We start from the raw sequence: 24,718 nt of genomic DNA, 5'->3' as shown, positions 1-24,718 counted from the left end.
CAGATTGACACGCCTACCCACGGGGATCAAGGTCCAGTCACTCCCAGTCTCACTGCACCCATGTTTCCACAGACTCAGAGAAGAAGTGGCAGAGCGGTGAAACCGCCAGAGAGATACAGGTTTGTGTAGTATTCTACAATATCAGCATTAAAAGAGTGTTATGAGATTGACAATGCAAAATGTTTATGGAGTAAAATACCATATAAGATATTGAATGCAGTGTGTGTTATTAGAATAGTCCTGTGTATTGCTGTGCTGCCTACAATAGCTACGTAAACCCCCTAAAGACTGCATTCCCACTCCTGAGGTGTCCTACAGACACACCAGGGTGACACCACCATATCTGCATCAGAACCTATACAGTCCTTTGTTCATTCTCTCTGAAGGCAAGAGCCGATATTTCCAAAAATCACATGACTAGTTTAAAAAAGTTCTCGTTAGATGCTCCCAGGACAACCTTGGCTTTGTTACCTTGCAATAAAGATTCATCAGTTTTGCAACTACTCCAGTCTAGGTGTATTTTACGTACGAACCACAGCATAAGATAAAAGCACTTACCTTTAGGACAGCAGTGAAGAGGTTGAGTCAGGACATTATTTGAAACGAGCCGTGTTAAACCCTACCCCTTCCTGAACGCTCCTCACACACACACACACACAAACACACCCACATCCACTGCCCCTGCCTGTTGTGTCTCTCTGTCATATAGGGGATATCTTTGGCATTCATATGATGGCTCAGATCCAAGTGTATTTTCCAGCAAACGCTGTGACACAGCAGCGATGAATAGGACTGGTTTAGCAAGTGTGTTTAGTGAACTTGCTGGAACTATTTGCATAGCTTGTATTTGCTGTGTGTTTCGACTGTGTAAGCCTGCTCGTGCCGTGCTTGAGAATATGCCAAGTGCCCTCTCCGATCTGTTGTTACATTAGACATTGGCAAAGGGAGGGCTTTACCACGTAATTCTCACAGGATTTCCTGAAAGGAAGCATCCAGCCCCTCACAAAGTGCATTATGTGTCTCCTGCTGACGGTCTTAAGTGCAGGCATATTGCAACTGGCTCTTTCTGTGTGGTTCACCACGGGTCTTAATGTGCTCTGCAGTAGTAAAGCCATCAGATGAAAGAAACTACAATTCAGCTGATCTCAAGTTCAGCTGATGTCAAATGTCATGAAGGGTATGAATATTTTTACTTTTTACCTTTTGTTGTATTTTTACCTACTTGTGACTGTATTGTTAAATAATGTGTGTATTGCTGCTACTGGTACATTGAAATTGCTCACCTGCCGTTACAACCATTGCCAGCCTAAAGAATATGTTTGCCAGGTGGGGCTGCCCAAATGAACTGATTACTGACAATGGGCCCCAATTCACAGGGACTGTTTTTGCAGAGTTTGCCAAAATGTTTGATTTCAGGCACACAACTTCAAGCCCTCACTATGCACAGGCAAACAGGGAAGCAGAAAGGGCTGTACAGACAGCCAAGCAGATCCTTGAACAAGCTGACCCGCCACACTCCACGGTCTTACCTCATACAGACCGAGCAAGGACAGTTGCATAAAAACAGGGACCACCTCAGACCCATCCTGGGAGCTCCACAAACTCCTCAACAAGAACACATACACAACACACACACAAACAAGGAGAATGACACACAGACTGACACACCTACCCACGGGGATCAAGGTCCAGTCACTCCCAGTCTCACTGCACCCATGTTTCCACAGACTCAGAGAAGAAGTGGCAGAGAGGTGAAACCGCCAGACAGATACAGGTTTGTGAAGTATTCTACAATATCATCATTAAAAGTGTTTTGTTTCAAGTGTTATGAGATTGACAATGCAAAATGTTTATGGAGTAAAATACCATATGAGATATTGAATGCAGTGTGTGTTATTAGAATAGAAATGTGTTATATGTTTAAAGTAATATGTTACAGAAGAGTAAGAATACTGACCAGGTTGAATTTAAACTGTTTTAGAATCATTAATGTTCTGCATGTCTTAACAGACTCAAAGAAAGGGAGATGTAATGTAATGGCACTAGTTGATGTGCGGCACGCAGCGCACATTGATACATGCGGAGGGCGCGCAGCATCGCCAAGGACAGCTCACACCCCAGACACAGACTGTTTGCCCTCCTCCCCTCTGGGAGGCGTTAAAGGGTCCTCTGTCCCGTACCAGCAGGTTCAAGAACGGCTTCATCCCTGTGGCTGTCGCCCTACTGAAATCTGCTCCACGTGGAAAGCCCCCCCCCACACACACACACCTCCCCCCTGAGACTGTACTTCCCACTTCCCACCTCCACTCTGGCTGACTGCCACACACCCTTTTCCAGCCAGTGATCATTTGCACTGTACTATCACTGGTATGAGCAACAGTTGGGCCCAACCCACTATCAATTCACCCTGTGACAGGAGCTATATGTAAGAATTTTAGGTTAAAACGTTCAACATTTAACAAAAAATTGTTTGAATAAGTATTATTCATCCATTCAACCTTTGCTTCGTCAGCTATTCACAAGAGGTAAACAGATGCATTTCTGTTTGTGATTATGTTTGTTAACACAAGCACACCAGCATGTAAAGTAGAGCTTTTAGTAACTTTTTGTTTCCCTGTGTAATGAAAACCAATAACTGCACTAAAAATGGTCATACTTGCCACCTCATTTCACAGACACATTTCTTTTCCACCCCGACAAAAAAGCAAAGTCAGTCTTTCTCCCTCACACGTACGCACACACACACACACGTAACCTCACTCTCTTTTAATAAAACAAACAACCCAAAAAAAAAACACAACAGTAAAATAGTGGTTTGACACAGGGTTAAGTACTCTTACTACAGTGAGACACAAGCAAGTGTATAGGTTTTTATCAACTCATTTACTGAACCGTGTGTGTGTTTCATCAACTTCTTTACTGAACCATGCCATGATCGCCAACATGTGAACCCCTAGAAACGGAAGCCTGCCTGTTTGCCCATAGACGGGTCCAAAGAGTATGTGTGTGTGTGTGTGTGTGTGGCATCTCCTTGGTGGGCTAGCCACAGTTTGAGGACGATACGTTTACATCACACAACGCAGGTCAGACCTGTGAAAACGTGGACACTCTCATCTAAAGGTGTACGCTAGTATGTGTGTGTGTGTCAAATCTAACTGGTTGAGGAATCAACACAACAAAAGCTGAAATGTGAGGTTGTTTATGACAAAACTAATTTGAAAACAAACACAGGCAGACTGGTTGGCATCTCCATTTGCAAATGACAGTTGAGATAACACACAAGGAACAGGATTTAGACGGAAGTTATGTAGACCACACATCAGTTAACAAACAGAACCAATGTGTGTGTCATTTACAGAGGGGGGTGGGGAAGGTTGGGGTGGTGTGGGGGCGAAGGGGAAGGTACAGGTGGAAACGTGTGTAAAGACTTGGTCAAGGTTGAGAGCAGGTCCACTGAGAAGTCAAATATTTATTTACGAATACAAAACTCAGTCCTTCACATCTGAATGATTCAATCACCTTCACACAATCACATTGTTACAGTGTGCGTGCGTGTGTGTGCGCGTGCTTGTGTATATGTGTCATTTCACACTCTGAAGAAAGGATTGGACATGAAAGAGACACTACACTACCACTTAGTCAACAGTTATACCACCACAAATACTAATCATTAGAAGACAATCACATGTAACAAAGGTAAATCTAGGCTAAACATCACTAGGGATCTGGTGTTATGCCACGCGTAGGAGGCAATAGTATTTCACAAAACACCAGATTCATTCAGTGCGCGATCGATACTGGGAATCAAAAGCTTTTCAAATTCCCAGAGTTTTTTGTCGACAAACAGCTGGTCTTTGGAGAGTTGTCCTTGCAGTGGCACCCTGACATGGATGATGCGGCATACATCGAACGGCACGTTAAAGACGAGTCCGAACTGCTTCAGTGTGAAGTGTACTGAAGTCTGCAACACGCTCCGGGGGTTGATGAGCAGCTTGGTGGGGTTAAACATGTGCTTCCTGTCCGGCTCTCGGTAGACATGCTCCAGGATGTTCACACCAGGCACACTCCTCCAACGAGGCAGACGAAATCGGCCGCTGTCATCAAACTGAGTTTTGGGGAAGATGTGGTTCTCGATCATGAAGACCCCTGCGTTGGGATGCTGCTGCTGTAAAGTGCCCATTAACTTTTCCAGGTTTGCATGCTTGTAAGGCATAATGATCTCATCAATGTCATTCAGCAGGAGGTACTTTGACTGGTACATGTATCTGTATATGCATTCATTCAGAGTGGTCAGCTGTCCATAATAATGAATGTCCCCATGGTGTAAGTCATAACTCCACCCTGTAGATGGTGTAAGGAACTTGTCTATTGGCCAAGGCACAACCTCCAGCATGCCCTCTTTCCTGTAGTACTTGAGAATTTTCTCAACGTCTGGTCCACAGCTGGTGTTGTAGATGACAACTTTCTGAACCCCTATAAGCTTGTACAACTCCATGGTTTGTGCAAATTGGAGGGCATTATTGTACTCCCCAAAAAGGTTAGATATACATACAGTAAAGTTGTACCTCAACGATTCCTTGACCTCCTGGTTTTGGATTGATAAAAATGTCAAATTGGCGTATAGGTTAGCTGTGATGCTGACATGTGTGGCTTGCTGTAACATTGGACTCATGCACAACACGTCTGAAGTCACAAAAGGAAAGCCAAAGCCGATGCCGAAGCCGAAGCCGTAGCCATCTCTGTGCAAGTGAACTCTTGCCCGTAAAGATGTGCACTGACCCAATGCCCCATCAGCCTTAGCATCAAAGTTAGCATCAGCCTTAGCGTTAGCACATAGGACACAGTAGAGCGGCTGGAGCTCCTGCCTGAAGATGATACTGATCACCTTGATGGCCCCTCCCAGTCTGTGGTCCTTAAAGGCAGACACCATGAGGTGCCTGGATCCTGGGATGGGGGTGATGGTGTCTTTGGACAGTTTAGGCTCAGTTGCAGGGCGTTTGCTGCTCATGAGGTTCACTAGGGTTATCGTGTGCTCCCACCTCAGCATCAGGAGGACGGTTAAGGCACCAATGCCAACCAGCAGCGCGAACTTCCTCTGTATCATGGTTGTTCAGTCTGCTGGGATACAGCATATACAATACGACAGCCAAAGATGACATAGTGAGACACAACATTTCTCCAGAACACTTTCATGGACACACACAGACAGAAACACTCATACATACAGGACAATTATGACATTTACAGACACGCTCACAAGTTTTGTTTAATTGTAACAAGTCAATTTGCCTTTCACTAAAAATAGCACAGCCGGATGTGAAGTTACCCATTGAAATGGCCCATAAATGTCATAATTCCTACTTTCAAAGGTCTTTTCAAACAAGGAATGAATACAATCTTGCTGTACTGTCAGTTGTTCAAAGCCAAGAGCACAAAGTATCAGGCTCTGAGGATAGCCTTGAGCATGTGGGCAATGGAAGACAGCCCAAAAAAACTTAGCTTGTGTTGAAAAAGGTATTATGGAAGCTATAATCATCAACAACAGCGTCAAAGGCTGCACTGAGGTCCAAGGACACTAGGACAGATGTTTTACCTTTATTGGCATTAAAGCCACATTCTGTGAGAAGTGATATCTTTTGCTACTGCGCTCCACCTAAAGTTGCGGGTATGTAGCTCACTTTTACACCACTGTCATGAATACAAATTGTGCTTCAAGATCCCTTGTTGGGTTAGGTTTTTTAAAGTTGCAACCTGTCAAGGCTTCTTGGCGTGACATTGACGAAGACTGATCAATCATTTTGAGTTGAGATGAATTTATTTGGATGCTAGGCTGAGACTCTAATAGCTTGCGTAGGGGTCTAGTTGTTGTCGCGTGATGTGGTGCCATAAATCATTATTTAGCTCTTACGAGAAGTCTTGCGCCCTGTACACCAAAGTTACATAGTGGAATACCAAATGTACCAGGAGTGCTGTTGCAGTGGCACAGATGTTAAGTCAGTGTTCCACCAAAATTACTTTGAAGCAGTTATTTGAAGGTAAAATTGTTGCGTAATGTAACTTTTAGGCCAAATTCACTCTGATTTAATCTTCATGGACATTTTCATTCACAGTGTTTGGCCAGGGGGTCAAAAGGTAGTGGTCACACCACACCACAGCTTCTCAAAGTGGACGGTTTGTGTTCACTGCAGCCTCCATACATTGGTTGCTTTAAGGCACCCCAGAGTCTGGTCACAGTTAAAATACATGCCACATGCAGCATTCTTTTAGAATCTGATTGATTGTTTCAGCCTTTAACCCCATTGTCACAGAGAGAACCTCAAGAGGTTTTGGACTTCCGAGCATGTTAATGTTTATGAATGTAACTTATTTATGTTTGGTCTTGAATTGATCCTTGTGATGTGGGCAGTAGTCTGAACTTGGTGTCCTAGCAATATGAAGTAATTTAATTAGCCCATTGTAACTTCTTTCTGGGCATTCCCAGATGACCAGGGTAGATGGGGGGAGAATGTTATTTTGGGGCATCAAGGGCCGATGGTGGCCTTAAGGGATTGGCTAGTGGCAAATGCATAGCAATGGGTATTGAGGTGCAAAACCACTTTAGAGTGTTTCTTTGAGAGTGATTAGTGTGATTATTCATTTGCGTTGTAAAGTACATTCAGTTTGACTGACACTTGTGTAATTTAAGCTTAAATTTATTGTATTCATATTAGGGCTGGGCAAGTTAACGCGTTAATCTCGCGTTAATTCATCAATTGTTTAAAGCCAATTATTCAAATAATTTTATCGCGCGTTAACGCAGGTTTTACTATTTTGCTCAAAGGCTTTTTGTAAAAGTCTGCAGCGAAACCGGAAACCGATAAACCATAGATATATGTGTCGTTGCGTTGCCGGCCATCTGAGTCGAACTTCCGCACATGGAGGCCAACTTGTCACTTTCAGCTCGCTCACCCATAACATTGTGTTGGTAGCGTACATTTACTTTTTAAATAACCATAGCTTGCTCAATTGTCAACCAATTTTTAAAAGTTTTGGTTGTTATAAACGTCAGCGATGTAGTTATGACGCTGCATACTTATGAATCATTATAATTATAACTATGGGTTTTCATATGAAAATAACATTAAACAGAACAGATAGGTGCAATAAAAACACACATGCCAGTTTAGTTTTAACATTATTTTGTATTTGCTTTGATAACATTGTTTAAGTTGAGATTTACACTGAATATTTTATTTACCTGCTGATGTTAAAAGTGTTTGCACAACACATGTTATGGCACTTTCGTTCATATGGCAGAACATTTAAAATTAAAGTGCACTGTACACTACTTTTGAATTCATTATCGGATTCCGTGTATACAAATGTGATTAATCGTGATTAACGTCAATGCGATAAGTCGTGATTAAAAATGTTAATCGTTGCCCAGCCCTAAAAAATAGCCTATTAATAAAGGTAGGCTACAGTTAAACAATACACCTTTAACTACTATGCTGTGCGAAACCATGCTGTGTCAAGTACTAGCCTATTATAATGCTATAACATACCGCAATAATTACTATAGCCTCGTGATTTACTTCTGTGGCTCTCTCTTTACAGTCACCAAGCAGAGTTACCCCAGTCCCTGGTTGAAATAGAAGGGGTGCTATTGCCTCTAATGATTGCTGGTGATCCAGCATATCCACTCTTGCCCTGGCTGATGAAGAGGTTCATTGGACCCAACCTGTCTGCGGAAAAACAGCTTTTTAATAATCAGCTCAACAAGGTGCGTGTACGGGTGGAGCACGCTTTTGGAAATTTGAAAGCAAGGTGGCGCATCCTCTCCAAAAGATCAGACATTCATTACAGGTTCATGCCAACTGTTGTGGTTGGGTGTTGTGTGCTACACAACATGTGTGAAAATAACAAAACTGTAGGCCTCAGTTATAGTTAATGGTAAACTGAAATCTATTGTTTGGCTTATAAAGGCTGAATCCCATTTCACCCCCTACCCCTTCGTCTTTCCCCTTCCCCTCCGTTTTGCGCGTTCATGTCTAGGGGTAGTGCTATCCCAATTCACGTTAAGACAGAGTGGTAGGGGAAAGGGAAGCGCTTTCTACCCCTCCAAACGGACATTTTCCGAGGGCACACTTCAAACGGAGGGGTAGGCTGATTTCCCTCAATGCATTGCGAACCGGTGATCATTAAAGAAGAAACATCGCGAGTCCATTTAAAAATGTCGGAAACAGCAGGGAAAGCATCACACAAATGAAAGTATTTTCTTTGTAATTCATGATTTTAAAACTTGTTTGATGAAATGTTGCATTGTGTAAATAACAGCTGCAGGCGCCATGTTTGTTTATGTCTGGTGAGTGACAGCTGTCGCTCTCCGGTTACGTAACAGCTGACGCTTCGTACTGATGACGTACGTAATTGTTGAAGGGCTATCCCATTTCGAAAGGCTAGCGTTCCCTACCCCTACGTTATGGCTCCGTTTGAAAAAGCGAGGGCAAAGGGGTAGGAGTAAGGGTAGGGGTAGAGATTAGAAATGGGATTGGGCCTTATAAAGTCCACTGGCTCTGTTTGCTCGTGTTTTGCCTCTGGTAGGGGGTTTCTCCCTGGACAGGGCTTAGTGTCTTTTGGCAGATGGCTCTGGCTTCCTGTAATAAATTAAGTTAAGGTCTATGACCCCCTATCAAATGCCAGCTGTGCAGTAAGGTTTGGGACAGCCCTACCCCTCCACGTGAACGCGCAAAACGGAGGGGAAGGGGAAAGGCGAAGGGCTAAGGGGTGAAATGGGATTCAGCCTAAGAAAGGTGGTAGGTGGTGGGTCAGAACGTTATGGGTATGAAGGTGGAAATGGAGAGATGCTCCTTTGCATGTTTACGCTCGTTAGGACCTCATACGCACGAGCCTGCCTTTCAGCAGCTTCAGCACACCTTTCAAAACATTTCACAGCCTGATGCAATGCTCCAGAATAGATTGCAGTGCCTGCTGCTCCTTCTGATACTGTTGTTCGTGCTGTCTCAGGTAATTGTCGAATGTGCTTTGAATTAAGTTTCTAAGTTAAGCGGTTCGAGCTGAAAAAAGCGCAAAAACACCATACAGGGCATTTCATGCACTCTAACAAGAATAAGAAGCCACGTAGGAATTACAATACAGGGCATATCATGCAGTGTTATAAATCCCCACTACCCCCACTGAAAATATCTAAGTACCCACTGAATAAAGCAGGGTAAATAGGAGAAGAGGGATGGTTAAAGTTAATTTCTTTTGAATGTGTGCAAGCTACACAGGAAGCTGCAGCAATATGAATGAATAAATAGTAATCTGTGTTGCCAGATCGGGCAAGAGTTTGTTGCTTAGACAGAGACAGTTCTCAAAGGAGGTACATTTTATATATATTAGAAGAAAAAAACATAAAACATTACTTTTAAACGAGCTGTCAAACCATCCCTCTTCTCCTTCTCATTCCCCTGCCATATTCACACATTACCCCCCACTCTAGGGAGACCCGTTGCAGAGATAATACAACTGTGTGAATAAGGGAGTGTGGGATTATTTTATAAATGGGGACATTTTTTAAATATAAATATTTAATTTTATTTTGTGGCAATTATATAAATACACATCACAAGAGGCAAAGTCTGTGAGCTGGGGAGCAGTGATCGGGGTTAGGTGCCTTGCTCAAGGGCACTTCAGCCGTGGATGTGCACATGGGAGAGCAGTGGTCTAACCTGTGTTGTTTATTCAGCACAACCTCGCACCTCAACTTCTGAGTGATCACTCTAAACCTTAAGCAGCGCATGATGCACTTCACTTTTGATTGTATCATTTGATTTGATTATTTTATGCTCCGAGGACAACCTCAGCTTTGTTACACTGTAATAAAGATTCATCAGTATTGCAACTACTCCAGTCTAAGTCTAAATGTGCAGATCCATACAAGCGATCTGGGCGACGCGATCTGGGCGACCCCATGCATTTCAACGGGAGCCAGCTCCATTGTGACGTAAACCAGCGATCTGAGCGACGCGCCTGATGAAAATTCGAACATGCTCAAACTTATGCAAATGAGGAGCGATATTTCACCGGCAGTGGCCAACATTTCAGAGAAAGAACACGCCCACTCAAAGCAATGGAATTTGATCGCGTCGCTCAGATCGCTTGTATGGATTTGCACCGTAAGAGGTTGAGTCAGGACATCTGAACAATGTTTCACCGGAACAATTATTTGAAACGAGCCGTGTTAGCCCTACCACTTCCTGAAAGCACCTCACACACACACACACCCACATACACACACTCACATCCACTGCCTGTCTGAGCCTGATACGACCTATTGTTTACAGTGAGGTGCTGGCCTGTGTGTGTTTGTGTGTGTGTGTGTGAGGTGCTGGGCTGTCGCCCCCTGCCTGTTGTGCCTCCCTGTCATAGGGAATATCTTTGGCATTTATATGATGGCTCAGATCCCAGCTCACTTCCCAGCAAACACTGTGACACAGCGGCGATGAATAGGACTGGTTAAGCAAGTGTGTTTAGTATGGGGCGCCGTTTGTTAAATGATGCACGTTCTAAAATCCTGCTCAGTTTTGGCACATTTAGCATTATAATATGGGAAAAATAGCACGACAATATTCAAATGACATTTTTGAAACATTTAGAGAGAAATTCATGGAAATTCATGGCAATTTTAAATGTTAAATTTAAATGTAAATGTTAAATGTAAATATAAATGTTAATGTTTGATGTGATATATAAATGTTAAATATAAGTGTTAAATGTAAATACTAATTATAAAACAATTGGGTTCTAGCGCGTAATTTAGCTGTTTCTGATTGGTCGAGAGACGTTCCATGCTTTAGGTTATTCGTCAACATACCTACAGTTACGGGACTTTTCACAGCTAAAAATAAATCACTCCGCGATGAAACATTCGCATTGATGATAACCTTTAATTCAAAGTTTTTAAAATTCCAAACCAAGACGTGGACAATGGAACTATTTTTTGTTGCGGAGAAACAATGGCGAAATAAACCATTTTTAATCAATAACTTCGTGTTGAAATGTTCATTTGTTGACAGTAGAATTGTTTTATAAAAGCAATATAGCACTCGTGGGAGTGGGGTAGGTAAGGGATAATCCCACATCAAAATCAAAAGCTTCTCAAATTCCCAGAGCTTCTTGTCGACAAACAGGTGATCTTTGAAGAGTTGTCCTTGCAGAGGCACCCTGACATGGATGATACGGCATACATCGAACGGGACGTTAAAGATGATTCCGAACTGCTTCAGTGTAGAGTGTACTGAAGTCTGCTCCACGCTCCGGGGGTTAATAAGCAGCTTGGTAGGGTTAAACACGTGCTTGTCCGGCTCTCGGTAGACATGCTCCAGAATGTTCACACCAGGCACACTCCTCCACCGAGGGAGACGAAATCGGCCGCTGTCATCGAACTGCGTTTTGGGGAAGATGTGGTTCTCGATCATGAAGACCCCTGCGTTGGGATGCTGCTGCTGTAAAATGCCCATTAACTTCTCCAGGTTGGCATGCTTGTAAGGCATAATGATCTCATCAATGTCATTCAGCAGGAGGTACTTTGACTGGTACATGTATCTGCATTCATTCAGAGTGGTCAGCTGTCCATAATAATGAATGTCCCCATGGTGTAAATCATATCTCCACCCATTAGAGGGCGTTAGGAACTTGTCTATTTGCCAAGGCACAACCTCCAGCATGCCCTCTTTCCAGTCTGGTCTGAAGCGCTTTTAAAGGCCCAGACCTAGCGCGACTCCAAGCACCTGCGCCCAGCTCACCTATAAGAATCAGATGCAGCACACAGACAGGAGGAGGAGCCAGGCAAAGCCGTAAAAAAGTAAACAGGGTCAGGGAAAATGGTAAGATAACACAGCAGTTAGAGCTTAATCTATACTTGATATAACACATTGCCAGCATCATATCAATGGGTGATATAGGTGAGATAGACTGCTAGATAATGGCATGGGCTTGGGTCGACCAGCGCCAGGAGGAGACCTGCTATTGGTGGACTGCCTGTGTGCACTGAGGAGGAGGAGGAGGAGGAGGAAGAGGAGTAAGGAGAGGAGGAGGAAGAACAAAAAGAGACAGAGGATGAAGAGGTGATGGAGAGAGAGCAGGGGTAGAAGAGCGGAGAGGAGGAGACAGAGAGAGAGAAAGAAGATGAAGAGAAGGAAGAGAGGGAGACAAGAGGAGGAAGAACATGTTTTTAGCTTTGGCTCTCTAGTAAACCCACTGATCAAAACACAGGCTTGCTTCAGAAGAGCCACACTCTCTATACACTCTCATTACACACACACACACACACACACACACACACACACACACGTAACACTGAACACATGACTGTCTAACACTGCGATACCCTCTTCAGACACACATTGAAAGCACACCAGCCTGGCAATACTATATTACAGCACTAATATTATTGTATGTGTGTGTGTGTGTGCAGACCAGCCTGGCAACACTATATTACTGCACTAATAGTATTAGCAGCAGTGGTATTATTTTGGTAATGTTTTAAAACCTAACAATCAAAACAACTTTACATAATAATGTCACCTGTCAACAAAAAGTCTTATCAAGGACTTACCTCACGAAATTATCACGTTAATTACCTCACATTAGCCTCCGTTACCAAGCTTTCAGTTAGGTCTATACATCCATTACATGTTTAACATCAACATCGACATTTCATGCAAACCAAATGTAAAAAATATCGATGTCTAAGAGTATACTACTGATAGCTAATGCTTAAAAGGGTGAAAACGGTTTAAAATGCTGTTATTTCATCAACTTAGCAGTAATTGTTATTGACGCGCAGTTGAAATGAACGGGGCTCCGTTGGAACTTGGGAACTTTTGGCGTTTCCATAACCCGGAAGTGTCGTCCGCCATTTTTTACAATGGGAGTCAATGGAAGTGTCGCAACTCTGTTCTCTATCGCTCTGTTCCGTTTTCCCTACCTACCGTACCTACCATCCTTAGTGTGAGTATGTAGGGTGTTCCGTTTTCCGATTTCCCATTTCCGCGTCGAAAAGAAGTATACCCAAAGGACCCGTATCTGTACTCATAACGGTCAAAACGCTGAGTGTGGAAGCAGGGTACACTGTCCATTCTCAACGGCCGCCATCTTGTCAACGTAGCGGAAGAGGCGGACCCAGGCAGAGCCGCTCAGCTCGAAAAAGACGAACGCGGGGCTTGTCGCGATCGTAATTTCCGGTAAGTGCACCACGGAGTATTAGATTTGGAGCAGCACTCACCTGCTGAGAATCTGCGTACCTAGTGAGTGTGTACTGTGTACTGCGTATAAGTATAGGTACGGTAGGTACGGTAGGTAGGGAAAATGGAACATAGCGTATGGCTCTGGACCGAATGCGTACCAAACGTTGCTGATTGGTTAAGGGAACTCCAATGATTTTAAACCTCAAGCTAAGCACCTGCCCATCTCGGAAACGAAAATGCATGGGGTTTTGCCAGACTGACTGACGGAAAGAAATGGAGTCACAGGCTGGTAATGACCAGGCTAGTGAAAAGGTAGTAGTCACATCACACCACAGCTTCTCAAAGTGGACTGTTTGTGTTCACAGCAACCCCCATACATTGGTTGCTATTAGGCACCCCAGAGTCTGGTCATAGTTAACCCTCCTATTATGTTTGGGGTCAATTTGACCCAATTAAATGTTTAACATCTCTAAATTAATGATTGACATAATGTTTTTTGCTTCATATTTAATGACTTTTGCTAATTAAATGGGGACAACTGGGTAAACACAAAATTATCATGATGATATGTGTTCAATGCCCTGTACGCATGCAATTTGACCCCAGGCTGTTTTAATTTTATTAACACTCTAAGGTCCAAGGCCTTTTAGACTTTTCTAAGTTGTCTGACATGCCTTGATGTTTTTGTACATTTTGCTTAACTTAAAACATTGATGCACAAATGGAATATATGATTCTATTCTAGACGACCTCAGCAATAATATCATGTTAAGGAATGTAGTAAAAAAAAAGTTTAATTTAAATCAAATGTAAACATACCCTTGGAAAATCCTTGTTTCAGAGGTGCTCAGACTTTGTACATAAACACATTGTAAAGATTTATTCACAAGACTTTTTATTTCTGAGCCTTGTAAACATAGGTGTTGGCTAAACACATGTTAGTTTAGCATTCAGAAAGTATGTCTTGTTTCACTACCACATATTTATAATTTCAGAGTGTCCTGTACCATTCCTAAATCTGTGCCCCTACAAATGCATATTGATGAGTTGGTGTGAACAAACCTGTGACACCTCTCGCAAAGACAAAGGCCATATCCTAATGGCCCTAGAATGTCTTTGTGGCCCAAACCCCCCGGAGTGAATCTTGCCACATCATGACCCAATGGAGATAACTGAATCACCATCTCCTTATCATATGAATAGCTGTCATTTGCTAATGGGTGGGTCCTTAGCAGCAGAAACCCCACTCAGATACTAGAAAGTGCAACACATCAGTTCTATTCCCCTGACAAAGTGTTTATTTATTTTAAAATTTTGAACTGTATATATTATAAAAGAAAAGGGTTCAATGTTTCCGTGGTTGTTCTTTTTATGTCTCTAAGACGAAAACTCGCAGAGCTTTACATTTTTTTTGACAAAAAAATAAAAATATCCCGTACGAGGGATATAGACCTTAGACAGTTAAATATATAAGAAATATCATCTTTTTTCATCAAATTGTTACTATTCTTGATAACAGAAATAGGCTTTCATTCGAAAAGTTATAGATAACAACAATATTTACTTATAAATAATATGAAGCCATAAAAACACCAGAAATACCAATTTTAGGTCAATCACTGAGATTTTATGGTGATCTGCCTATTTCTCCATAGTCACATAACATCTATTTTGGATGTATAAGGGGGATGGGTGGGGTATTCTTTTATTTTTAAGGGCTATTAAGGTAGTAACCAAACATACCTAAAGTACCTGATTGTCACGACTTGGGACCTCCGGGTGTCACAAGTTGGGACCTCCGAGCCTCTAGGTGCCGCAAACTAGAAAGGCTTGTGGTGTGGTTCTGTTTGTACATGTGCTTTCTATGTTTGTTATGTTTTCACATGTGCTTTTGTTTTCCTTGTGTTCCCTCACCTGTTTCCCTTTATGTGCCCTCACCTGTTTTGCATTGTCACAATTAGCCAGGAGATAAATACCTGGCTAGTTTCCTTGACACGTATCGGGTCGTTAGGTTGTTTTTGTCCCCATGTTTTTTGGTCGTGCTCTCAAGCACATAGTCTTCGTGAGTCTTTGTACAAGACAGGCAGCCCTCAAATGCACTGAGGTGCCTCCAGTTTTAGCTAGTTCCGGGTTGGTGTCTTGCTGCAGCTCTCAAGCTGCTTTTTGGCTTCGTGAAGCTCCCCTCAGGTAGCTATCGTTCAGGCTCGCCTGAAAGCTACATTTGGTATATTATTTAGTTTATGCCTTTTGCCCTTTTGCTGATCTTTTGTGTTATTGGAGTATCTTTTGTGTTTTTGAAAATAAAACGAAACTACGTTCAAAACGACATCCTGCAACTGGGTCCTCTTAATATGTCACCTGGCTAAGATCTGGTTCACAAACCCAGCAACTCGGGTTCAATTCCTGAGAAAAGCCTGTAACTGATAAATAAACCTGGGTAAAAAATAGAATATATAAATATTTTGAGGTATAAATTGCTGGGGTAAAATTGATGAGGAATCGTGATGTCCTTATTAAATAAAAGGACTACACGGACACTGTAAATGTAAGTTTATAAATAAATAAGCACTTAACTGAATCGCGTTGATATAGCCCTAGTGGAATAGAATGGACACATCTTCATCCTGTAACACTATCTCCACCTCTGCACCAGTGAAGTTAGATTTATGTTTACTCGACTGTTGCTCACTTTGTGCTTTGACATGACTAGCTTTCGAGTTGCTTCCGCATGGATTCGGTCAATTCCGACTGCACACGTGACTACAATTGCGTGCCCTTATAAGGATCTGGCAGGTATTGTATTGTATTCAGACTGCACACGTGACTACAATTGCGTGCCCTTATAAGGATCTGGCAGAGCGTGTATGTATGCAAATTCAGGTGCACGAGAATGCGCATTACATTTTTGAATTCTTTTCCGAGGGAACACAGCTGAGAACACTTCAGCAGCATAAGAACACATTTTTAGGCGTTCATAAATCTGGTGGACATCTTTTTCTTAAGTTGGTTTTCCGAAGTCCAGTTTCAGAAAAAACTTCAGAAAATGTTAGAGAATGAGGCCCAATGTTATTTGGGGCACCAAGGCAGATGGTGGCCTTAGGGGATTGGCTCATGGAAAATGCAAAGGGTCTTGAGGTGCAAAACCGCTTTAGAGTGTGCGCGCCTTTTCTTACTTCTTCTGATCTTTCTGCAGCTGCTGCTTCTCCTTTCTTTGAGTGTGATGATCCTCTCTTCCCCTGCACTCTTATTCTTTCATTCTGTCTGTCTCTCCTTCACCATTTCTCTCACACCGTTCATTTCAGGTTTGGTTATTCATCTCAGGTTATGTTATTTTTTATCCCATGCATTCAGGTTTATTGGGTCATTTAAGGGAACTTCTAATTGGCATCCAACCTATGTATAACCTTGCTATTTTCTACAGTTGACTTATTCACTTGGGTTGTAAAGTTCATTCAGTTCGACTGACACTTGTAACATCTAAGCTTACATGTATTGTATTCATACAGTCGAATGTCCAGCCACGCCCCCGTTCAGAGATCTGTTTCCCACTAGATCTATGCAAATAATATTCTTCTTGTCCCTCCCATCAAGCTCCTCCCCTTCCAAGCCAGAAAAGAGACGGCAAGTTGACTTTGAAATAACAGAAATAAAAAAAACTGCACTGAAAAAGGCTGACATAAGGAAACAAAAACACATTTTTTTAGGGATTCATCCTATGCCCATTTTACCACAAATTGACATGGTCCCTCTGGTTCTCAATGAAATTTATCCATGATTAATTATTGAGTCATGGGTTTCACTTCCTTATCCTCATTTCAGATAAAACATTATTCAGGAGTTCCAGCCACCGTAGATTACGTGGCAAACATTAGCAAATGGGTAGATGGATCAAAATCAATCTCAGATACAGGCTATTTGGAGTTGAGATATTGGTACGCTTTAAAGGTCTTTGCCTCATGCATTCAGGTATGAACAATACAGGAAATGATGCATAATACGACCACACAGAGATATTTATAATTCCAATTGTCTGGCTATCTGGTTATCGAGACCTTTTGTTTGATCATCCCCTTAAAAAAAGCGTGTATTTTCAATTGCCACACAGTTTGAGTAGAGTTCAGTTTAGAGTTAATCATGGCTTCATGGTTAGTGCTTCTCTCGACTCCTAAAGCTCTTTGCGTACATGATGAGGAAACTCACCTCAGAGACGGCAAAGAAATCTCCTTTCCTGGATCGGAGGGCGCTGGACTGGAGAAATAATAAACTTTGACTTTAATCAAGTTTGTATGTGTGTTAATCATATGCCTTTGTTTGCTGAAACATGACTTTTCTGTTTCTGTTTCCTTCCTGTTCCGTGCTGACGGTTTTTACTTAACGGTTGTTGCTTTAATTCACCTTCTCTGTGTGTGTGTGTGTGTGTGTGTGTCTAAGCAGGATGTGGGTGAGCTTGTACCTCTCTCGCAGGATGTGGGTGAGCCCGACATCCAGTGGCGGTGCCAGAGATTTTTTTCTGGTGGTGCTATGGGGGTGCTCGGCGTTTTACTGAGGGTGCTATGAAATTAGGGTGATAGCATATGAGTCTCATTTTTCTCTACTACAACACCTCCCCACCATATCGTCACATATGTTTACACGTTTGATCTCTAACGCGTCTTTGGGGTAGCCTACATAAAAAGCGCCATTCAAATCGATCGTATTATTATTATCATTAGGCTACTTCTGACGGACGCGCACAAAGCCGCGTTCATCTCCGACGGTCAAAATGGATGCAACATGTTATAGATAACGTAATCCCAAATACTTCACTTGCTTCAGTATGTGGATTAAAGTTTGCGCCAGATGGCTACCAGGTCACCACTACCATGTGCAACAAATTAAACTAAACATACCAAGTTCAATACACTTCTAACTAAAGACGGCAGATTAGAATATTAGATAGAATTAACTTAAACAGGCAAAGAGTCAGAAATGCTTTCAAAAAGTGTATATTATTTTAGGTCACAATCAATAAAAACATGAATGAAACCAAACAGTAGGCACTCAAAACCACAATAATAAGAGATCAAAAAGTGCACACAAAACTATGCTTAAAACATCCCTTAATTGTTTCCTAATCATTTCTGCCATTACATTGATGATCTCATTCTGCACGTCATGGTGCACATACTTTGCATTTGACGGGTTGTTATCTAACTTTTTCTGAACGGTTTTATCAAATTTTCCAATTACAGATAGCAATTCGCGGACATTACCCCTGTTTGCTGAATCCTCATCTTCAATGTGGCCTCGCTGTGAGATCCCCTGACAAGCAGTGTAGCGCAAGCTTTCCACAACATTTTTGAAATATTGGTCTTTTCGGACCATCCTGGGCGTTCATGCTTAAGTCACCCAGGGTGCTAGAAGCATGGCTAGCAGCGCCCTCAGTAGAAGGGATGACTTGGACCAGGACAGAATCCAATACCTCTTGCATTTTTTCTTCCTCTTGAACATCTTCTTCAACTCGAGGAAATTTGCGGATCAAATAGGCTACCGATCCATTTTCGTGATTTTGTGAACGCTTGACTTAGAATTGACCGATCGCGAGGATTACTGTTACTTAGCCTACTACTCATTGAACAATCACGTTCACGCGCAACGTGTCTGTGTCGTGCTACGTGAACAATCTGTTTATTTCAATCTGTTATTTTCTTTTTTTAATTCAAATATTATTATCACACAATACATTTTATTAAGAACTCAGAATGAAATTAAATAATAATAATAGGCCTAAATAAACCATTATTTTCTTGGGGGTGCTATGGGGGTGCTATGGCCAATCTAGGGGGTGCTCATGTGCATATTCAAATTCATTTTAAAAGAAACTTGTAATACAGTTACTTTTAATTAATACTTTTACCATGCAAAGTTTTATTGTGGTTGTCACGACTTGACACCCTGTGTCACCAGTTGGGACCTCCGGGCCTCTAGAGGCCGCCAACTCGAGTTCTACTTGTGTGCCCATGTGCTTTTGTGTTTGTTTGCCTGTACATGTGCTTTTGGTTTACTTCCTGTGTCTTGTCATTGTGTTTCCTGACATGTGCTCCCTTGTTGTCTCTCCTTCCCTCACCTGTTCCCAATATCACCCTGTTTGTTAGTTTGATTTGTTTCACCTGTCCCCTGTGCTATTTTAAGTTCAGTGTTTCCTGTGTCCTTTGTCGGGTCGTTGTCCAACGTCAGTCCAAGTCTTGTGTTCCCAGTTTCGAGTAGCATGGTGAGAGATTTTGTTAAATGTATTCCTTCTCTGCCTAGCTTCCTTGTTGTGTCTCTTTGCCGTTTTTTCGAGTCTTGCCATTTTTTAGTGATGGCGAAATGAAGCTTCATGAGCCCTCGAAGCTTTTCAGCAAGACGTGTTGAAAAAAGGTTCACTACTCGAAGCGTCGTTCGCTCTCTAGTGACACCTGCAGGTCAATAAAAATACGGTGTAAGAAAGATTTTCTCGGGATAGTGAATTTGTTAAATTTGTTGTGGTGCGCAAGGCCTGCTAAGATAACATGCACACAAACGTATGGTGGAAGAAAACGTTTCTCCATTAATTCAAATTTCATAGTAGGCGAATACAAGTACAATAAAGGCTTTATTTTTGTATTCTTTGTTCTAATGATAGTTCGATCTGTAAATCAAGGATTACATGGTGGCACAACGGTAAGCGACGTCGGCTGGAACGGTGGACTGTTTAGTTTCGAGTCCTGACCAAAGCGAATTTTAAACGGTGCTTTACATAAAAAAAAAAGCCTGTAAATTATCTTTACTCTCTATGCCGTTGGAACATAGTGAACGTGCTTTTGGAATACTGGTCAGTACTTTTGTAAAACCAATTAGTGCTTCTGGACAACTGGTCAGTGCAGGGCACTGAAAAGGGGGAGAAAGTGCTTTGTGCAACTGGATCAAGTTCTTTCTCTTTCTAACTGGCTCTATAACTCTAGGCCTATCTCAAATATTCTATACTACCAACAACACCAAACAATCTAAATCTCCAACTATCGCTTATTCTCCAACCATTGACAATAACTACCACGAATACAAGATGAGTTTTGGGCCGTCGTATAGTCGAAGCGTCCCGAGAAAAGTGAACGAACGAACCACTTGGTGAAGCACTTGATTCAAATGAGGCTTCAGACGTCGTCGGTGACGTCATCTCGGCAAAACGATACAAGCCTCGATACGCGCTCCGGTGAGGTAGTGCTTCATTTTCGCGACACAAGCTCCGAAGCCTCGGCTTCATTTGTAACATCACTACCATTTTTGATCCTCTGAGTTTTTGCTTTGGATCTTCTGTGCGTTAACCTTTTTGGAAATAAAGCCTGAGTTCAACTGTATCTGGTCTGCCATTGGATCCTTTCCTGCCTAAACCCTGACAGAACGACCCGACCAAGATGGACCCAGCAGACCGGATACTTTTTGACCCAGATTGCAGAGTTTTTGACTGCGAGGCCAATAAGGCCTTACATTTGCTCCCGTGGGAACTTTTCTGGGACAATAGCTCATCAAGTGAGGAGGACCCGGACCCAGATGATCAACTCACAGAAGGTGCGTTTATTGATGGGGGTCCTATCCTAGGTGATCGCTTTTTTGAGAAGCCTGTAGTCAGAGGCGACTACACTGACTTTACCTATGGGGACAGTTCAGATGAGGAGGAGGAACTGTTCTCATCTCTGCTTGAGCCCGGACCCAGACGGGACTCACTGTATGCGGGCAGTCGGTTGGCTTTCAGGCACACCCCGCTCAAGACGCCACCTCAGGTCTCGTTCCCTTCCGTTCCTACGGTCCACTGTGAGCCCGGTGGGTGGGTGGATCGGGGGGGATTATTTCATGCGTGACCAGTACTTTGTATATACAGATGAGTTGGTAATGGCGCTCACCCTCTCCTGCACCTCCTGCTTCTGCCCAGGCATCTCCAGCTCCAGCAACCCGGCCTACCCCTGCACCTCGCAGGGCCCTAGCTCCAGCTCCAGCAACCCGGCCTACCCCTGCACCTCGCAGGGCTCTAGCTCCAGCTCCAGCAACCCGGCCTACCCCTGCACCTCGCAGAGCTTTTGCTCTAGCCCCAGAGCCATTCCATGCCCCTGTCCGCAGTGTCCCGACTGCCCCTGTCTCCAGTGCCCTGACTGCCCCTGTCTCCGGTGCCCCGACTGCCCCGGTCTCCGGTGCCCTGACTGCCCCGGTCTCCGGTGCCCTGACTGCCCCGGTCTCCGGTGCCCTGACTGCCCCGGTCTCCGGTGCCCTGACTGCCCCGGTCTCCGGTGCCCTGACTGCCCCGGTCTCCGGTGCCCTGACTGCCCCGGTCTCCGGTGCCCTGACTGCCCCGGTCTCCAGTGCCCATGTCTCCTGTGCCCCTGTCCCAGGTTCTCTTGCCCTTGTCCCAGGTGTCCCTATCCCGGGCACCTGTGTCCCTGTCCCAGGTTCTCCTGCCCCTGTCCCGAGCGCCCCTGTCTCGAGCCCCCCAGGCACCCCTGTCCAGCCACCAGATACTCTGCCCTTGCTTGGCCGGAAAACCGGCAAGCCACCAGACAGTCTGCCTCTGCTTGGTCACCGAACCGGCCGGCCACCGGATGGTCTACCCCTGCTTGGCCGCCCACCCGGTCGACCACCAGACTCTCCACCCCTCTTCTGCCGCCCACCCGGCTGGCCGCCGGACCCTTCCCTGATCAGCCTGGTCCCTGCCTGCCCACCGTCCTTGCCCTGGACCCCCTCCACCCACCCTATGTGGACCTTTTGATTGACTTTGGGCCGTCTGGGATCCGGCCCTTAGAGGGGGGGTACTGTCACGACTTGACACCCTGTGTCACCAGTTGGGACCTCCGGGCCTCTAGAGGCCGCCAACTCGAGTTCTACTTGTGTGCCCATGTGCTTTTGTGTTTGTTTGCCTGTACATGTGCTTTTGGTTTACTTCCTGTGTCTTGTCATTGTGTTTCCTGACATGTGCTCCCTTGTTGTCTCTCCTTCCCTCACCTGTTCCCAATATCACCCTGTTTGTTAGTTTGATTTGTTTCACCTGTCCCCTGTGCTATTTTAAGTTCAGTGTTTCCTGTGTCCTTTGTCGGGTCGTTGTCCAACGTCAGTCCAAGTCTTGTGTTCCCAGTTTCGAGTAGCATGGTGAAAGATTTTGTTAAATGTATTCCTTCTCTGCCTAGCTTCCTTGTTGTGTCTCTTTGCCGTTTTTTCGAGTCTTGCCATTTTTGATCCTCTGAGTTTTTGCTTTGGATCTTCTGTGCGTTAACCTTTTTGGAAATAAAGCCTGAGTTCAACTGTATCTGGTCTGCCATTGGATCCTTTCCTGCCTAAACCCTGACAGTGGTATGAGTAAAGGATAAAAATTAAGCCTATTTGGGTGTATTTTAGGCATATTCGATTAGTGAAAAGCTCATTTGCATATTAAAAGAAAAACTTGTAATACAAAACATTTTACTTTTCATGGGTACTTTCATTGTGTTAAGTTTTATTTTGATTGATAGGAGTAAAGGGAAAAAAATACATTTTTGGGGTGTATTGTAGCCTGGCATTATTAGCACACATATCGGATTGATGAGAATTAAACATATTTCCTCAAATAGGATTTCTTAGGACTTTGAGTATGTTGTTCTGGACACCTCATTGAAATGATCTATGCTGAAAAAAAATATTTTACAATTAGTTCTATTTTTGGCTCCAAAATGGGTCCAAAAAGTTTTTTAGTTTTTATTTGGCTTGTTTTTTAGGAAGCATTGGTATTTCACAACACACCTGATTCATTTAGTACGCGATCAATACTTGGAATCAAAAGCTCCTCAAATTCCCAGAGTTTCTTGTCGACGAAAAGCTGGTCTTTGGAGAGTTGGGCTTGGTTTGGCTTCCTGACATGGATGAGGCGGCATATATTGAAAGGGACGTCAAATACGAGTCCGAACTGCTTCAGCGTGTTGTGTACTGAAGTCTGCTCCACGCTCCGGGGGTTGATGATCAGCTTCCTGTTGTTAAACACATCCTTCCTGTCCGGTTCTCGGTAGACATGCTCCAGGATGTTCACACCAGGCACACTCCTCCACCGAGAAAGACGAAATCTGCCGCTGTCATCGAACTGCGTTTTGGGGAAGATGTGGTTCTCAAATCTGAAGACCCCTGCGTTGGGATGCTGCTGCTGTAAAGTGCCCATTAACTTCTCCAGGTTGGCATGCTTGTAAGGCATAATGACCTCATCCTGGTCATTCAGCAGGAGGTACTTTGACTGGTACATGTTTCTGTATATGCATTCATTCAGAGTGGTCAGCTGTCCATAATAATGAATGTCCCCATGGTGTAAGTCATATTTCCACCCAGTAGAGGGCGTTAGGAACTTATCTATTGGCCAAGGCACAACTTCCAGCATGCCCTCTTTCCTGTAGTACTTGAGAATTTTCTCAACGTCTGGTCCACAGCTGGTGTTGTAGATGACAACCCTCTGAACCCCTATAAGCTTGTACACCTCCATGGTTTGTGCAAACTGGAGGGCATTATTGTACTCCCCAAAAAGGTTAGATATGCATACAGTAAAGTTGTACTTAAATGATTCATTGACCTCCAGGTTTTGGATTGATAAAAATGTCAATTTGGCCAATGGGTTAGCTGTGATGCTGACACGTGTGGCTTGCTGTAATGCTGGACTCAAGCACAACACGTCTGAAGTCACAAAAGGAAAGCCGAAGTCATCACTGTGCACGTCAACTTTTGCCTGAAAAGATGTGCACTGACCCAGAGGCCTATCAGCCTTAGCATCAGCCTTATCCTTAGCGTTAGCACATAGGACACAGTAGAGCGGCTGCAGCTCCTGCCTGCAGATGATGCTGATCACCCTGATGGCCCCACCCAGTCTGTGGTCCTTAAAGGCAGACACCATGAGGTGCCTGGAGCCTGGGATGAGGGTGATGGTGTCCGGGGGCAGTTCAGGCTCAGCTGAAGGTCGTTTGCTGCTCATGAGGTTCACTAGGGTTGTTGTGTGCTCCCACCTCAGCATCAGGAGGACGGTCAAGGCAGCGATGCCAACCAGCAGCGCAAGCTTCCTCTGCATCATGGGTGCTCAGTCCGCTGGGATACAGCATCTGCAATCTGCACAGCCAAATATGACATGGTGAGACACAACATTACTCAAGAACACTTTCTTGTACACACACAGACAGAAACACATTCACATACAGGCAAATGTTTTCATTTACAGACACACTCACAAGTTTTGTCGAATTTTAACAAGTCAGCAAGCGCCATTTAAAAAAAAAACTTTGCTTGTGATGAAAAAGATACTATGCAAGATACTATGATCAACAACAGTGTCAAAGGCTGCACTGAGGTTCAATAACACTAGGACTGACTGTTTTACCTGTATTGGCATTAAAGCCACCATTTGAGAGAATTTATAATTTTTGCTACTGCGCTCCCCCTAAAGTTGTGGAGTGTAGTTCACTTTTACACCATTGTCATGAATACAAATCGCTCTTCAA

General features: G+C 43.6%; 2 protein-coding genes across 2 annotated transcripts; both read right to left on the bottom strand.

Annotated features, from left to right (window-relative positions):
• Window positions 1-3,760: 3,760 nt before the first annotated feature.
• LOC308376266 (uncharacterized protein) lies at window positions 3,761-5,104 on the bottom strand (the record flags this gene model as incomplete). Its single annotated transcript, XM_080852561.1, has 1 exon — window positions 3,761-5,104. One exon carries the CDS (start codon window positions 5,102-5,104, stop codon window positions 3,761-3,763), a length of 1,344 nt encoding a protein of 447 aa, XP_080708687.1.
• Window positions 5,105-9,480: 4,376 nt separating this feature from the next.
• On the bottom strand, window positions 9,481-24,294 carry LOC308376265 (uncharacterized protein; the record flags this gene model as incomplete). Its single annotated transcript, XM_080852560.1, has 3 exons — window positions 9,481-9,510; window positions 11,091-11,589; window positions 23,480-24,294. 3 exons carry the CDS (start codon window positions 24,292-24,294, stop codon window positions 9,481-9,483), a joined length of 1,344 nt encoding a protein of 447 aa, XP_080708686.1.
• Between the last annotated feature and the right edge of the window lie 424 nt (window positions 24,295-24,718).

Source organism: Sprattus sprattus (genome assembly GCF_963457725.1).
Source record: "Sprattus sprattus genome assembly, chromosome: 15".
Lineage (NCBI taxonomy): Eukaryota > Metazoa > Chordata > Actinopteri > Clupeiformes > Clupeidae > Sprattus > Sprattus sprattus.
This window is presented reverse-complemented; position numbering and strand designations above follow the sequence as displayed.